The following is a 15,715-nucleotide window of genomic DNA, read 5'->3' as shown; positions in this document are numbered from 1 at the left end:
CCAGTGGGGGGCAGGCACCTGCTCTCAGGAGTGCGGCGGAGCCAGCCCTGCCTGGGATGGGGAAGGGGTCTCCCTGGCCCTGGAGTTTGGCCTTGTCTGCCTATTGGGCTGTCAGGAAGTTTCCTCCTCTGAGGAAGCCGTGACCAGGAACAGACCGGCTCCTTGGGGGTCACATCTGTTTTGCCCCTTGTCTTGCTTCTCGCTGGGAATTAGGCAGCTCTGCGGACTGGGCCTTCTTGGGACTCCACCAGCGTGTCTGGCTCTGCTCCCCTCACCTCCTCCCACCACCCCATTTGTGGCTCTCAAGGCAGAGAGCTTGGGGGGCTCAGCGAACTTCATTCCCAGGGCCCAGAGCACCACAGCCATGCCTGAAAGGCCAGGTAGTTCTTCCCAAGGCTGGCGGCATCTTTCTCCCAACTCAGAAAGTGGATTGCACTGAGGCCGAGGCCCAGGAGAGGCTCTAGAGGATGGGATGTTGGGCCTTGGGGAAGTGGAACTTTCTGACCACTCCTCCCCACCTGGGCAGGCCATTCCCAGAGAGACTGTGCTGTCTGAACAGGGCAGCAAGGCTGCCTGGGCAGTCAGAGAAGTCTTCCTAGAAGAGGTGGCGTTAAAGCTGGGACACGGAGGAGGTCACAGCTGTAGCCACGGTGTGGATGGTATACTCAAGGTGGCAGAACAGGAGGAGTTGGGGCTGGTGGGCCATGAGATATCGGCATTCATCTCCCCAGCCTGAAGGGGGCATTCTTGAGCAGCAGCTGGACAGGGGCCCAGAAGTGTCCAGCCGTCAGAGGGTGGCCCAGGCTGGAGCCCATGCTGACAGGCAGCAGCCCTGGCCCAGAGCTGCCCGAGAGCCCCTGGGACACCTCAGGAGCAAAGACATGATGCAGGGCATGGCTGGACCGTGCCGCAGGTGCCCTGTGTTCACAGAAGGCCCCAAACTGCACGCACAGGTGCCCTGGGTACCCAGGTACGCATGTGAGCACACACTTTGGAATTGGTCGGGACCACAATTGGAAGTAGGAGAAATGCAAAGTCCCAAGGTGAGTTTGTTCCAGTAACCAGGAAATGCCCTGAAGCACCTGCTTCAGGCAAGGTTGGATCCAGTGACCAGCGAAAACTCTTGGTCTCTGTGTCTGCCTGCGTGTCTCAGTCTCACTCTGTCCTGGCTTGACTGCCCTCGCTGGGCTGGTTTCCTTCTGTGCACAACCTCCTCCACATGGCAGGAAAGATGGCCTGGGAGAACTGGACCCCACAACTCCCTGACTAGGCCACTCTGCATGGTCTCAGCGAGGCCTCTGATTGATTACTGTTTCCAATGCTACACCAGTCCCATGGCGCAGGATTGCTGTGCTCTGATGGGCCACCTCAGCCCTCCCCTGGTGTGAGGGCACGTGAGTGACAGCCCTGCCGCCCTGGGGGTGCCCCCAAGACTTGCAGAGCCATGCGAAGCACCCCCTTCCCACTCTCCCTCCCCCTCTCCCTTCTCTACAACTCTGTGGAAATGGATCCAGCCCCAAGAACAGTTCCCCAGCTCCTTCACCCCCACCTCTGTCCCTGCTTCGCTGTGTGACTTTGGGTAGTCTCCTGCACATCTCTGGGCCTTACTGTCCCTCTCCAGCATGCATGATTCTCTTCCCACACAGGGAAAGGAAGGTGAGGTGGTGGCCGTGGGACGATGGGGGTGCAGCCCCTCTTGGCAGGGCTTCCCCTTTAAGACTCTGGTCTCTGCATGAAGTCACCTCTCCAGAGGGGCCACCGTGGGCCTCCCCACTGTCAGCATCCTCCGCCATGTGCCCTGGGGCCCGGAGCACAGGGGCCACCCCAAAAATATGTGTGGGAAGAAGGGATGGCGGACACTCCCCACAGGCAGCCGGGTCACCTGCAGGGCCTGCGGGTCCTGGAATAGTCCCCGGCCCGACCCGTGACTTCCCTGTCCGTCTCCGGATGGCTCCCGGCCTTCCGTTGGTGCGCACTCTTGGGGCCAGGCATGTAGCGGGGGCTGGGAGCACGGCCCTCCTGGACCTGCTGTTGGCTGGGGAGGTGGAGGAGGGACACACCACACGGTTCTGAGTGGGGCTCGGAGGGAGCAGGGATGGGGGAGGAGGGCAGAGTGTGCGGCGACCACGAGGGAGCCACTCGGGAAGGCGGCCAGGGCAGGCCTCTGTGAGGAGGTGCCACTGCACACAGCGTGTGACGCCCGGGGGGGGTGGCCCAGCGGGCCAAGGTCGGCACGGAGTGTCTCCTGCCAGGCCGGTGGCCACGGTGGCTGAGAGCACGTCCTCCCGGCTCCGAGAGCGCTTTTCACGGGGGCCTCATGCCACCCCAGACGCCCTAACATGCTTTCCCCTCCGGGGTGCGCCCCACCGCCAGCTCGTGGCCCCGGGCCCGGGGGAGGGGAGTAGCTGCGGGGGCCTCTCAGTTCTGCCTTCCTCCGAGGCCGACCCTGAGGGTCAAGGCGCAGACCTCTTCTGCGGGCCTTCTGTTCTCCTCGCGGCCGTGGTGTTTCTCACAGAGCCTCCTGGATTTCAGGATTTGGATTATACTGCTGTCCGCTTTCAGGAAACCCACGCTTGACACCGAGCCACCCCAGCTCGAGGTCTTCACCCATTTGGGGTGCCAGGAGCGTCCTGCAGGGTGAGCGACAATCACGGAAGACCAGCAGAGCGCAGGGAGGGCTCCAGGAGATGCGCCCCCCCTCGCCAGACCTCCATGTTCTTGCTTGAAAGGGACCCTCAGAGACCGGGCATCTCTGACCAAGTGCGGTGGTCGGTGGCCTCAGACATTTTTCCGGGTTTGGTCCTCGGCCCCTGTGGGACGGTCCTGCTTCCGTGTGCAGAGCAAGAGCACGGGGGGCTGGGAGCCTGCCGCACGAGAGGCCTTTCACGGTCCTGCACCCTTGTTCTGAGCGTGTTCTAGTTTGTCCTCAGAAGTCCTGGCTGAAAGGTTTGGAACAGAGCGGCCCCACCCCGTCCCCCAGAGCCGTGGGCTGCAGCAAGGGTCCCAGTGCACTGCCTGGCAGCCTCCCTGGTCCCAGCTCACAGGGAGAGCCGGGCTGTCCCCAGGGCCGACTCCAGGGACCAAGGCCAAGGCCGTGGCTGGTCCGATTGCTGTGCTGCTACGCTCAGTCCTGGGAGCGGTCTGGGCTCAGGGGGAGGAGCTGCACAGATCACCCCGTTTCTCATCGCACACACTCTCTGCTGTTGGCCGGCAGCCTGGATCTGCAGCCGCCTCTGCCGGGGGTTCCCCGGGGCGCCTCTGGCCCACGTGCAACCAGCAGGGGCACTCTTCTGGGGTATACGGCTCACTTCCCTTCCTGTACAACTCAGAAAAAAAACTCCAAAAGGCTGAAAGAAAAGCATCCAGTTTCTGAAATTCCGGCTGAGTGCATCCCTTCCGAAGGAGCTGGAAAACCCCAAGTCCACGTGGCTCCGTGGCTGCCCAGCCCACAGGGCTGTCCACACTGTCAGTCCAGGCTGTCCTCAGGGGCTCTGGCTTCCATGGCTGTGGGCCACCTGCAGTGTCGCTCAGTGGTCCTGGTGTGGCTGAGGCCACGGTGGGAGCCCAGGCCTGAGTGCCAGAGAGACAATGGAGCGCAAGCCTCTCACCACAGGGGTGGGCGGACTTGGGAGCCTCCACATAGAGGGACATGGTGCCCTTCTCTGGGTTCTGGGTGTGGGAGCCTGCATTAGGAAGAGCCGGGGGGCCCTGGGCTCCCCACTGTGTGCTTCACTGCAGGGCTGAGGGCATGGGCTGGCGGGCCCCCCAGCATCGGACAGCAGGAACAGCGTGGCCTGAGACCCTGGATGGGTCCGGCCCTTCCTGCTGCAGTGGGGCTGCAGAGCAGACCCCTGGAGGGGCAGGACCGTGGGGGAGGGGCTGGGCAGTACCCATGATCTTTGCATCAGTGCTGGAAAGCAGGCTCCACAATGGGTAATTTGGGGGGTCCTCAAGGGCTTCCTGCCCCTGGACCTGGTCCATAGAACCACCCAGAGAAATGCTGAGCTGGGAGGGGTCATGCTGGCCCTCTACCCCCCGACACTCCTATGAGCAGCTGTTTAGAACTGGTTGCCTGGCGGGGTGCCCGGCTGGCTCAGAGCATGCAACTCTTGATCTCAGGGTCGTGAGTTAGAGCCCCATGCTAGGTGTAGAGATTATTGAAATAAATAAAAATTAAAAAAAAACCAAAAACACAACACCTGATTGCCTGGAGCCCTCACAAGCACCTGAATGGTCAGCACTGGTTTTTTTTTTTTTTTTTTTTTTTTAGGATTTATTTATTTAGGGGTGCCTGGTGGCTCAGTTAAGTGTCTGACTCTGGGTTTCGGTGCAGGTCATGATCTCAGGGTCATGTGTTCGAGCGCAACAATGGGCTCCGCGCTGAGCATGGAGCCTGCTTGAGATTTTGTGGGAGGAGGGGGGGCAAAGGGAGGAGGAGAGAGAGAATCTCAAGCAGACTCCCCACTGATCCCAGGACCCCAGGATCACGACCTGAGCCAAAATCAAGAGTCAGCCACGCCACCTGCTGAGCCACCCAGGCACCCTGGTACAGCTTTTTAATCACCACCTTTCAGAAAGGAGATAGATGCTGTTCTTCCATTTGACAGGTGAGGAACTGAGGCTCAAAGAACCCAAAGGCCTCATGGCGGATGAAGGTGGGGAGCTGGGCAGGTCCCGGGTCCGGGGCCCATCCACCATGCCAGATGCCCGGGCATGGACCTGGTGGGAGGGTGAGGGCCACGGCGCCTGCTCTGGACCAAGCCGCAGACTTGAGAGCATGGCTGCGGGGCGCACCAGCCTCCGGGACGCGCAGAAGTCGGCGCTCCACCTGCAGGGGAGGCCAGGAGGCCGCAGGAAGGGACGGCTGCATCGTCTGCAGGGTCTCGTGCAAACCGAGCACGTGGGACCCCCTTTTCAAACATCGAGAGTTCTGAGACGGTGGCAGCAGAGCCTGAAGCCAAGCGTGGGCCCTTTTGAGCATGGGGCTGTGTGGCCACGCAGGCCACTGGGAAGGCCACTTCTGAGAGGAGAGGCGGGAGGGAAAGGCCAGGGCATTGCCGGGTGCTTCGGAGAGACGGCGGAAAAAGAAACCCAGACTCCTTAGTCAGATTTATTTTCCTCTAATCAGACAGTTTAGCATTTCAAAGTTTTGCATTCTACACTCTTACAAACTTTAGTTGTTAGCATCAGAAACACAAAAACATCGCAAGACCTCAAAACACAAATAAATACCAAATAAAACCACACACGATATACAGTAAACAAAAATATAAAACATAATAATGCTATCAGAAAATCAGACATGTTGTTAACTCACATTAACAACATGATTATTGCTGAGCAATAACACACTGTCTTTTTGTTGTTTTTTCTTAGAAGAGCAGAAACACACAGGACGTGAATCACTGGTCACAATCACTTGGAGTGTCAAGATGGGTCCTCACAGCGAGCGGTTACTACAGACGGCAATTTTTAAAACAGGCAGATTAAAAATACAGAGTCAAATGGGAGATTGGCCTTCTTTGGTCTTTGTTTTTGGGTAATAGAACTGAACGAAGAGGTGTGCCATCAGAGAAAGAATGCAGTTCTAAAAACCTGACACAATTGTCTACATGGATTCACACACTTCCTTGACCACAGATGTTATTTTATAGGTAATTCTTGTAGAAATCCTTGGAAATAATGCCGGCTTTTGTGTTTACCAATTAACTCGTTTAGTTTGCTGTTGAAGGTTATCTGACTTGTCTACTAGGGGACTGAGTTATAAAAACCAATCACCACTAACGGCAGGAGTGGTACAGCCATCCTGGACTTGAACCTCTTTTTCAATGCAAGAATTCACAAGAGACTCCAGATACAGCAGCAGCAGGAGAAATGAAAGGCCAAGCATTGCTAGGTGCCACTGGGGCCTCCTCAGACAGGACTAACCACCTGCGCCCGGGACACACCGCTGGGACGCTCCCTTCCCCCGTGGGCCCCAGCTCCCTGGAGACAGCCTGCCCCGCCGCGGGGCAGACAGTAATGACGACACGGGAGCCACACACGGACCTCATCTGACTTAGAGCCCAGTGGACATATTCTACTTTGGAGAAAATAAAACTGTTGAGATTTGCAAACTGAAGACAGAACCATGGTCTTGGGCTGAGAAGCTGATGGGGTGACAGACCCCTCATTCACCTCTCAGACGCTCACAAATGCAGACGAGCGCCTGGAGCTCTCCCCAGCTCTCCTCCGCAGTCTGAGAAAGATCCGGACCAGAAGTAAGAAAACAGTGTCTTACAGCTCTGCTGACTACCTAGAGCAGAGGGACGCGCTTCGGAGGCCTGAGGTTGGGGCAAGAGGTACCAGGAGGAGTGTGACCTCCCGCCCGGCCCCGTGCAGACGCCGGGAGCCGATGCCGGTGGTGGCGGCCCTCCGTCGTGCAGAGTAAGGAGGAGGTGTGCACCCCCAGGGTGTGAGCTGCAGAGGGGTCCTGCCACTCTGCCCGCCTCCCTTGACAGGGAAAGGGCCCACCGCAGGACCCTGCCGTGTGGAAGGGTCTGTCCAGACATCCCTTCCTCTACCGGCTGTCCCTCCAGCCGCAGGACGCCAGGCCTGCCGTGGGTGACCACGACACTGCCCGCTGATGACAGCTGCAGGCCTCGCCTGGGACATGTGGTGAGGGACACGAAGACCCTGCCTCACCAAGGTGGGCCCCAGTGGTCAAGGGGAAGCCGCAGGGGCATCCGCGGTGCCAGAGAGCCCCCTGGAAGCTGGCCGGCATGTGAAGGGCCCGGTGGCGACTGCCGCCGTGGAGGACGGGCTTTCCCGTGCTCCACAGCCCCGTGGGGTCACAAGGCAAAGGAAAAACTGCATTGCGGCGGGAAAGGAAAGGCGCATCTTGGCCCAGAGCTGCTCGCTCGACCTGCAGCCTCGCAGACGCTGCTCTGGGAACAGGCTGTGCACTGGGGCTGGGGCAGCGGCCCCCACGGTGCCTCCTCCGTCCACCTGCACAGCCAATCACTCCCAGAGCGGCAGCAGGTCTCAGAACAACTCACAAGAATACCTATGGTCTCCTCCGTGTTACCCGCGGGCCCCGGAAACTGGAAAACCCAACTTCTAGAAGAGGCCCAGGGGAGCGGATTCCAGCTGCCAGGTGCCACTGGGCCACACAAAGCCTCCCGGCGTCCCGGGCAAAGGCCCGCCCTCCCGCCGTGTACCCCCAAGCAGGCGCCCACTCTCACAGTCAAGCCCGGCCCGGGCGCCCCCCACCCCGGTGGCCTCCGTGGTCGGCGCAGAGTGGGCCAGAGCGTGTGTCCGGAGAACCCCACGAGGCAAGCTGAGATGGGGAGCGGTCTTCGCGTCCAGTACGCGGCTGACCGGGAAGCCGACTGGCTCAATTCACGCACAAGACTCGGTGTTGGTTTCTCTAAAGCATCAGAACAGTTTTGTCCCATGGGGAATTTTGTCATTTTTAGGAAATAGAAAAGTGCAGCCAATACACACTGCGTGTGACATGTTTCGTTTGTGGCTGGGACCCTGTGAAGCCAGGAGGGCTGGCCGCTCCGGGGCCACAGCCCAAGGCCAGCCCTGGGCGGCAAGCACCAGACCAGGGCACCGAGGAGTCAGGACGGAAGCCACACCAGGTGCGTCCATCAGGGCAGCACCACCCGCTCAGGTCCTTCAGGAGGCCGCGGTCCACAAAGTCCCAAGTGCACAAGAGGGAAGAGGTGCACAGTGGCCAAAAGGCATACGACCCCGTTAACACGAATTATTTTCAAGCCACAGGATGAGGCTTCCGCTGGGGCCCATCTGCATCCCAGGGGACGGTGCCAGCCGGTGATGCCACGTCCTATGGACTCCCTGGGAGGAGGCCAAAGGGGCCTGTCATCTCCCACAAGGAGCGTGTCTGGGAGGGGCTGCTGGGAAAGTCCCCCCACCACGGGACAGAGACTTCCAGAAGTGCTCCCAGGTGGCCCACCCCCAGAAGAATTCCAACCAGGAGAAGCAAAGTATTGTTTTTTTTTTTTTTTTTTTTTTTTTTTACCAGACTGAGATGTTGCTTATCTCAAATTTGTTAATATTGTCCATACTTTTAGTGAAGGGGAAGGAAGTTGCAGGAAAGCCACCCAAAGCCGGGCAGGGGCCACCTGGCGTCCTCTCCCAACTGGGTGTCCAGGATAGAACCAGGGCAGGGTCTGGAGGATGTCGGGGACACCTTCAAGGTAACAGGGGTCCCGCAGCACCTGCAGGACGTCCTTCGTCTACGAACAGGGACACACGACTCCTCATGGACGGGACCGAAGACACAGACTCGCCCTCAAAGCAATGGCGGGGGGGGGGGAGCAGGGTGGAGAAAATAAAAAAGATGAAAACGAGCACTGAACTGCGCAAGGGCGTGGCAGGTGCCGGGAACCACGGAGGTCACTTATGGAAGGGGACGGTGTGCGCTAGGAGGGCACTTCCAGCAGGCACTGGGGCGGAGGCACGCCCAGGGCAGATGGCAGCACCAGAGACACGGCGGGCCACCGGGCACCAGCCCAACCGTCCCCGCACGACCACGGGGAAGCCCAGAGGCAGGCAGTCTGAGGTGCGCGGCCCAGCTGGCCAATTGTGGGCGCGTCTTTTGGATGAGCGGCACAGATGCGGTGGTTCACACACACTGGTTTTGCCTAAGAAGCACCCGTCACGTGTAGCACCCATCAGTGGTAAGAGCACCCATGGAGCATGGTGCATAGCAGAGGGGCACAGGGAGGCAGGGCTCCGGCTTCTAATCACAGTTGGACCATTGAGAGAAGGTAAACAGTGAGTTGAGAAAACGCCGTCTGGGCAGGCGCAGGCTGGGACGGTCCCGAGACCACCCTTCCCGAGAGAACGGTGGTTCCGGGACCCTGTCAGCAAGCCTGGGCGGGCCCCCCAAGAGCGGCAGTCTCTGGAATGCTCAGAGGGTTCTGCTCCGTGGGGGGTGGACTCCCATGACCCGGGGGCGGGGGGGAGACCCGGAGAGGTGCCGTGGCTACCCCCCTCCTGCCCCCGGGGTGGGAGCAAGCCCGCGCTGGGGCTGGGCAGCTCACTTTGGGGGCCCAGAGATTCGGAATCTGTGATAATTGGAGCAGTGGAGGCTCCAGAAGCTGAAGATGAGCCTGGCTTCCTCAGCAGGAACTGGGCTGTCTGAGGGCCCTTGAAGAGGCAGAGATCTAGTGGTCGAGAGAAAAGTCAGGTTAAGCTATCACCTTCTAGAGTTACAGTGAACACAAAGCCAGGGTCGAGAAGCAGCAGGTCACGTCTAAGGCACATGTACAGTATGCCACCACCTCTACACAATGTTGCCTTTGGAGATTGTTAACAAAACGCAGCAATGTGACAAAATGAAGAAACACACCTGCTGTGGCCTCCTCCAGCACGAGCCACCTGCCCACCCCCCGGGCGCTGGACACTGAAGGTCAGAGCTGTCAGCAATAGAGAGAGTGTCTGAACAGAGGGGGCAGAATTTTAAAAGCCTACAGGATTTTGTTTAGAACTCCAAAGTTCAACAAATGCCCTATTTTAGGGTGAAAACAATTATAAATCTGAAAATGATGCACAGCATCCATGAGCAGTTTCCCTTTCATAGTAATTTTGAAGTAGTGTCATTAACTACGACAGATATTGAAGGTTTACATTTCTAACGAGAAATAACAGCAGATTGAATAGTTTCTTTCCTATCACAAGTGATAACCAGTGTTTGATATTTTACATTTTCTTCCAAGAAATATCAGTCTATCAACGTTTTAAAATAAAATGTTTGCAATAACAATTATCTTAGAACTTTAAATTAAAAAATGATTCTGAATTAGACTTTCAAAAAAGACCTAGTTGTACTTTAGGGTCTTCTGACAAACAAATTATTAAAACAGAGACCAGATGAGGCCTTAAAAATAGACAATATACTATATTTGAAACAAGATTGCACTCTTGAATTTTAGAATATATCAGAATTGCATTATTATTTCATAAATTCTTCTTTTACTTAACATGCTGACATGTCCAGCTATTCCCAGGTGTGTGTGTGTGTGTGTGTGTGTGTGTACATGTGTGTGCGTGTTTTTTTTTTTGGTGTTCAAGTTTAAGGAAGAAAAATCATGGTTCTTTTGCTTAGCATATATGTTTTCCACCTTAATTAACTAGATCTTTAAAAATGAAAATGAAAACCTTCTCTGACAGGAGTATTTATCACGTCGAAGGATAAATAATTCTTCAGAGTGGAGTGTTGCTAGTCTATTAGAAAACATGTCCGGTGTGTCCTCACGCGTGGCTCCTCCCGCCGGCCCGCGGCCACCTTCTGCTGCTTCCTCCTTCCCACAAGGCCCTTTTCCGAGCACGAGGACCTCGGTGGAGACAGCCGGTTCAAACCCCCCAGAGGAGTTGCCTTCTGCCCAATCCACCTCCCCAGGGACTTGTCAGGGGTCCGGCAGATCCGAAGTATCCACTATGACTTTAATAAAAATGGTATCATCTTTAATATATGTCCCGTTTTCTAGCACAGTTTGGGCCACAAACACTGGGCAGCCAGAGGCAATATTCATCTCCCCGGTGGGCTTCTTGAAGCTGCTGCTGTTGGGGTCCGGCTTGAACGCATCTCCCAGGTGACGCCGAGAGGACCCCTGATCCATCAGCATGAGCGTCACTTTCTGCTTGAATGGCCAAGGAAGCAGAGCATCGTACTCTCCGCGCATAATGACAAAAAACAGCGACAAATGCGTCCCCTTCCCCATGCCATCCCCGTTCAGGTAGACCCTGGCACACATCTTATAGCCAAAATAGCCCGTGTAGAAAGGCTGGCTGTAAAGAGACAGGGTCTTCCCCATGACGGCTTCCTGCTTCCGCCGCTTATAATCGCGGATCTTCCAAATCAGCACGCCATTGTAGCTGGCTGTCTCCAGGACCTGGAAGCGCAGGTCCATGTCGGCCAGGCGGATGTCGTGGACGCTCAGCATCTGGTCGTGCCGGCTCAGCTGGGACTCCAGCAAGCCTGCCGTGGGTGAGGAGAGATGGGGTGAAGGAGGGCCGTGAGTGTCAGGAAGGTGGGAGGAGCCCATTCCCGCCAGCACCGGCACTAAACGGAATGGGCTTCTGAGGAGAAGACAAGTACCTGGTACGTCTCCTGAAAAACAGGCCTCGGATCCCTGCCTCGTTGGCCCCCCACACCCACGGCCATGGCCTGCTGGGAGGCAACACCTGGGGGACACAGGGCCTGTGTGTCACAGGGCACATCACCGCAGGGCCCTCTCTCCCAAGGGCGCCTTCAGAGCCTCGCTGGGGGCAGGGAAAGGCCGCCTTCTTGCTCACATGCCCCTGCCTTCCAGCCTGATGCTCAGAGTCACCTGTGCCCTGCGCAGCCTCCCGCCATTCCCGTCCTCGGCTTAACCCAGGGGGTGCTGGGGGCGGTGGACGTTGCCATAACCTCAGTTCTTCTGCACCATTAATCCTTGTCATGCAAACATTCAGAATATTCACTCAGTCCCCAAAGCAGCTTCTAGATATCAGAAACACACTGGCTGAGCGCACCGCAGGGTCTTGTGCTCACCTGCCTGTCACTTCCGTCCCCTGGGCCTCTCCCTCACCTCCTCCCACCCCCCCCAGAAGCCCTGCCCTCTGCCTGGTGCCCACCCTATACCTCCTCTCTCCCATGCCGGCACCCCACGGAGGGGGTGTGTCTAGGTGCGAGATGTTTCTCTCTCAAAGGCCTCTCTGGCTGGAAAGTCATCACACCTCTGAACGAGTAGTATGTCGCTAGAAATCACTGCTCAAGGCGGTGTGTGCCCAACGTACCACCTACCTGCCAGCTCAAGCCCCCAGACCTGGCCAGGCCGGCCAGGCTCCCCAGAACAGACCAGGACGCACGCTGCCCGCTCCAGACCCCCCCGACCACCCTGCCCCCGCCGCCCCCGCCGCCCCCACCTGTGTTCCGCGCCGCCTGTCCTGCACTTTTATCCACGCTCTCCAGCTCTGTCACTCGGTTCTGCAGGGATTCCACGCTGCTCTTCATGCTGTCTGCTTCTTCCCAGTTCTGCCGGAAGGGACGGATCTCTTTGTCCAGCTCTTTCAGTTTCTCCGCCTGGCTGTCTATCACTCGCTTCCAAATCAAAGGCATCAGAAAGGTAAAACACAGTTAGAACTCCGCAGACCCTGTGCTACTGGCACCAGACACCAGCTGGTTAGGAAGGACAGCCGGCTCCCACACAGGCATCTCACCGGTCGCCCAAGCACATCTCAGGGGACGCAGGGGCCACAGGTCCCTAGCCCAGAGGAGGGGACCAAGGCAGAGAGAAGCCTCACCCGCCAGCTGCAGGGCACGGGGCCCACACCACTCTGTCCTAGAGCCTCAGGTGCAGGACCCTGGAGCCACACCCATCAGCCGTCGGAAGGTCTCTGTTTCCTAAAGGGCCAAGCCATCTCCAGGGGCCAAAACAACGTGGGTCTCCTACGAGGCTCCCTGACCCAGGGCTGGAGGGGTCACCCTATCTCTGTGGCTGTAGGCAGCACCCCAGGACCCTGCTGGGTCCTGAGAGAAAGCAGCCACCACCCCGCCACCCGCTCCAGAGACCTGGCATCTGCACACGGCCGGCCGCAGATAGAGCCCCGACGGCGCACCTTCAGACCCTGGCTGAAACCGAGCGCCAATGCCTAGGAACGGGGCTTGCTTCCCCCATCCACACGATGCTCAGTGCCCTGTGCCCGCTGGGCACAGACACACTACTGACAAACATGTGGCTGTTGACAGGGAGGCTGCATTTCATGCTATCTTAATTTAAGTAATCCAGAAAGCCTTTTTTTTTTTTGCAGAAACACGCAGACCATTTACAACAATAAGCAAAGGCTAAGACTCACACTCCAGCCTGTTTTTAAGGGCAGGTACGCCCACCTGTTGGATGAAGCTGGGACCTAAAGGGTTTTCACTTCTTTTTAAAGATTTTATTCATTTACCTGAGGTGGGGGCGGGGAGCAGCAGAGGGAGAGGGAGAAGCAGGCTCCCCGCTGAGCAGGGAGCCCGATGCGGGGCTCGATCCCAGGACCCTGGGATCATGACCTGAGCCGAAAACAGACGCTTAACCAACTGAGCCACCCCCAGGCATCCCAGGGTTTTCACTTCTAAAAAAGGATTTGCATTTTTTGAAGTGAAGCTCATGAAGGCTGGGTGGTCTGGCCACCAGTGAAGCCGTGAGTAACTGGGCCGCCTCTGAAGCTTCAGGCCACACAGGGGAGAGCCCCAGGGCCTGCTGAGTTCACTTCTCCTTTCAGAAGCCTATTTTTAAACATTCAGTTTCAGCACCTTTGCTGGCTGTTAATAACCACCAAGGAACAAACATGGTAGGTTTGGGTTACTTTTTTGGGGTAGAAGTACAGTGTTACTCTTCCTCTTCTTTCCAAGAAAACCTGGTATTAGCTAACATTGAAAAAGAAAAATGGTTTCTGTAAAGAATACCTCTTCCCACACTGATGTCAATTTGTTTAAATCCATGTGTCTGGAGGCATATTTAATTAGTTCGTGAAGTCTGGGTTCTGGGCACAGCACTACTGGCCTCTCCAAACACCCAAACCCATAATGTATTTCTGATGAGCATCTGCTACTCCACCTGCTAAAGCGACCAGCTGAGCTAACATGGACACTAGTGCGTTTAGGAGGGAGGTTAACGGAAACCTAGGTCATCAGTGGTGGCTCTGAGAGATTCCATTCTGTGGCCTGGTCCACGTTGAGTGAACTGCACGGTGGCCTGGGACAAGCCACGCATCACCCCGCAGCCTCATGCCCCTGAGATAAAACGGGGGTGACAAAGAGGTGCCTCCTCCCCAAGACTGGTGCTGTGCACAGGGCGATGGGCGCGAAGGCACGTGGCGATCTCAGGAACAGAACTGTGGGTGTGAGAGGAGGACTGCCATGGGGGCCCCGGGCGCCAGAGTCGGCACATGGGGGCGGGGGGGCACATGCACACACTTGCCCACACTCACACATGCATGGATGTGTGCACACAGACAAGGCTCCACCAAGTCACTTAAAAGGAGCCCTCCCTCCCACATAGCAAGGGACAATGTGGTAGTTTTAAACACTTGTCTCCTTTGTATAAATGGCACAGAGTCAAGCAGAGCACTGATCTCAATCAAATTTTCTCTGCAGAATGCAGCAAACATGATCTCATTCCTCAAGAGCGTTCTACACTCAGCTGCTGTCATCTTTCTATAAAAATAGATCTTAAATGCAGGTGTAGAAAAAGAACCCAGGAGCTGAGAGACGGTACAGACTGCAGGTGAGGTAAATAAATCCTAATCAAAAGATTAGCTGCCAGAGCATCAATTCATCAGTGTCATGCACAGTGCACCCGAGGGCTTCAACTACCGTCTCTCTTCCTGTCCCTTGCACCGCTCAGGTCACTGGGACCTCTGTACCAAACACTGTGCCAACGAGACCGTGTGGGGGGTGGCGCAGGGGCCGGGCGGTCCACATGGCTTCAGTCCTGCACTCCGGACTGCAGGAACGACCAGCTCCTCTTGTCTCTGCCAACAACAGGGACACGGGGAGTAAGCGGACACTAAAAAAAGTGGTCTTTTTTTCATGAAGAAAAACAGGTTGTTTAAAAAGTATAATATTAAGAAACTGCCCTTCCTGGGTCAGCAAAAGCAAATACTCTCTTAAATTCCGCTCCCTCTGGCCAACTCTGATCACATCCCAGTCCACCATGTACATCTGGGGCCCTGAGGGACTCTACACTTTATGTGTTGCCACTGTCTCTGGGATTTCAGGGTCTCCTAGAGGATTCGACAAGGAAGGAGATGATACAGAGAGTAACATGTCTGTTGTCACCGTGGTGGTCCGATCCACAGGGCTGGGGGAGCAGGGGAGGGGAAGGTGACGGGAAGGGTTTGGGATGAGGAAGGAATAATGAGGGGCACAGGTGAGCCAGGCTCAGGGTGGACAAGGCTCTGAGGGACCGGGGAGAAGTGCCCCCAGGCCAAGCGTGCTTCACAGATAGCCAAGGCCTCCGGGGACCAGCCACGGAGGCCTTCCACCCACGCTCCCCAAAGACCGAGAGACCCGACTCTGTCGGTTGGGCCAGCCCCACAGTGAAGCACAAGTGAGCTGCCACCTTTCCCGTCACACAGTCGCCCAGACGGGTTCAGCCTACAGAAGCCGCTGCGGGGGAGCAGTGTGCCATCCCAACGCACTCAACAAGATCAGGCGCAAGTTGCACGTCCAGTGTGATTGGAGTCCCTTTCTTCCCACATAGTCTCTTTCCCTCCACGCTTTTCTCTCCGTAGAGAAGAGCGGTGGCAAGTGGCTGCCCTCCTACTTAGGACCCAACAGGGGCACGAACTGTGTGGCTGCTCAGCTTCTGCTGCGCTGGGTGCCGGTAACCCGGTTTCCCCCTTTCTTTCTGGCTTAGAGCTCAGCGGTTTAGTCCCTTACAGAAGTGTTCAAATATAGATCACACACGGTGGAACGATTAAACTCTACTAAAGAGTAAATTAGGGATGTCTGGGGGGCTCAGTCGTTAAGCGTCTGCCTTCGGCTCAGGTCATGGTCCCAGGGTCCTGGGATCGAGCCCCGCATCGGGCTCCCTGCTCGGTGGGAAGCCTGCTTCACCCTCTCCCACTCCCCCTGCTTGTGTTCCCTCTCTCGCTGTATCTCCCTCTGTCAAATAAATAAATAAATAAAATCTTTAAAAAATTAAATTCAAATTTTTCACCCTGGGAGAAGGGG

The 15,715-nt window shown here is 56.8% G+C and overlaps 1 protein-coding gene across 5 annotated transcripts in view; it reads right to left on the bottom strand.

Annotated features, from left to right (window-relative positions):
• Positions 1-5,097: 5,097 nt before the first annotated feature.
• TRAF3 (TNF receptor associated factor 3) overlaps positions 5,098-15,715 on the bottom strand; it is a 111,022-nt gene continuing 100,404 nt past the window's right edge. For all 5 annotated transcript variants that reach the window (XM_025869318.2, XM_025869323.2, XM_025869324.2 and 2 more), the window contains 2 exons: positions 11,920-12,094; positions 5,098-10,990 (listed from right to left, as the gene is read on the bottom strand). In XM_025869318.2, the coding sequence (XP_025725103.1) occupies positions 10,419-10,990; positions 11,920-12,094 (747 nt within the window). In that variant the 3' untranslated portion in view covers positions 5,098-10,418. The remainder of the gene's footprint in view (positions 10,991-11,919; positions 12,095-15,715) is intronic.

This window comes from Callorhinus ursinus, unplaced genomic scaffold, assembly GCF_003265705.2.
Source record: "Callorhinus ursinus isolate GAN/ISIS: 27379988/994484 unplaced genomic scaffold, GSC_fseal_2.0 scaffold8, whole genome shotgun sequence".
NCBI classification, from domain to species: Eukaryota; Metazoa; Chordata; class Mammalia; order Carnivora; family Otariidae; genus Callorhinus; species Callorhinus ursinus.
Note: the sequence above shows the minus strand (reverse complement) of the source record. Positions and strands in the feature narration are given on the sequence as shown.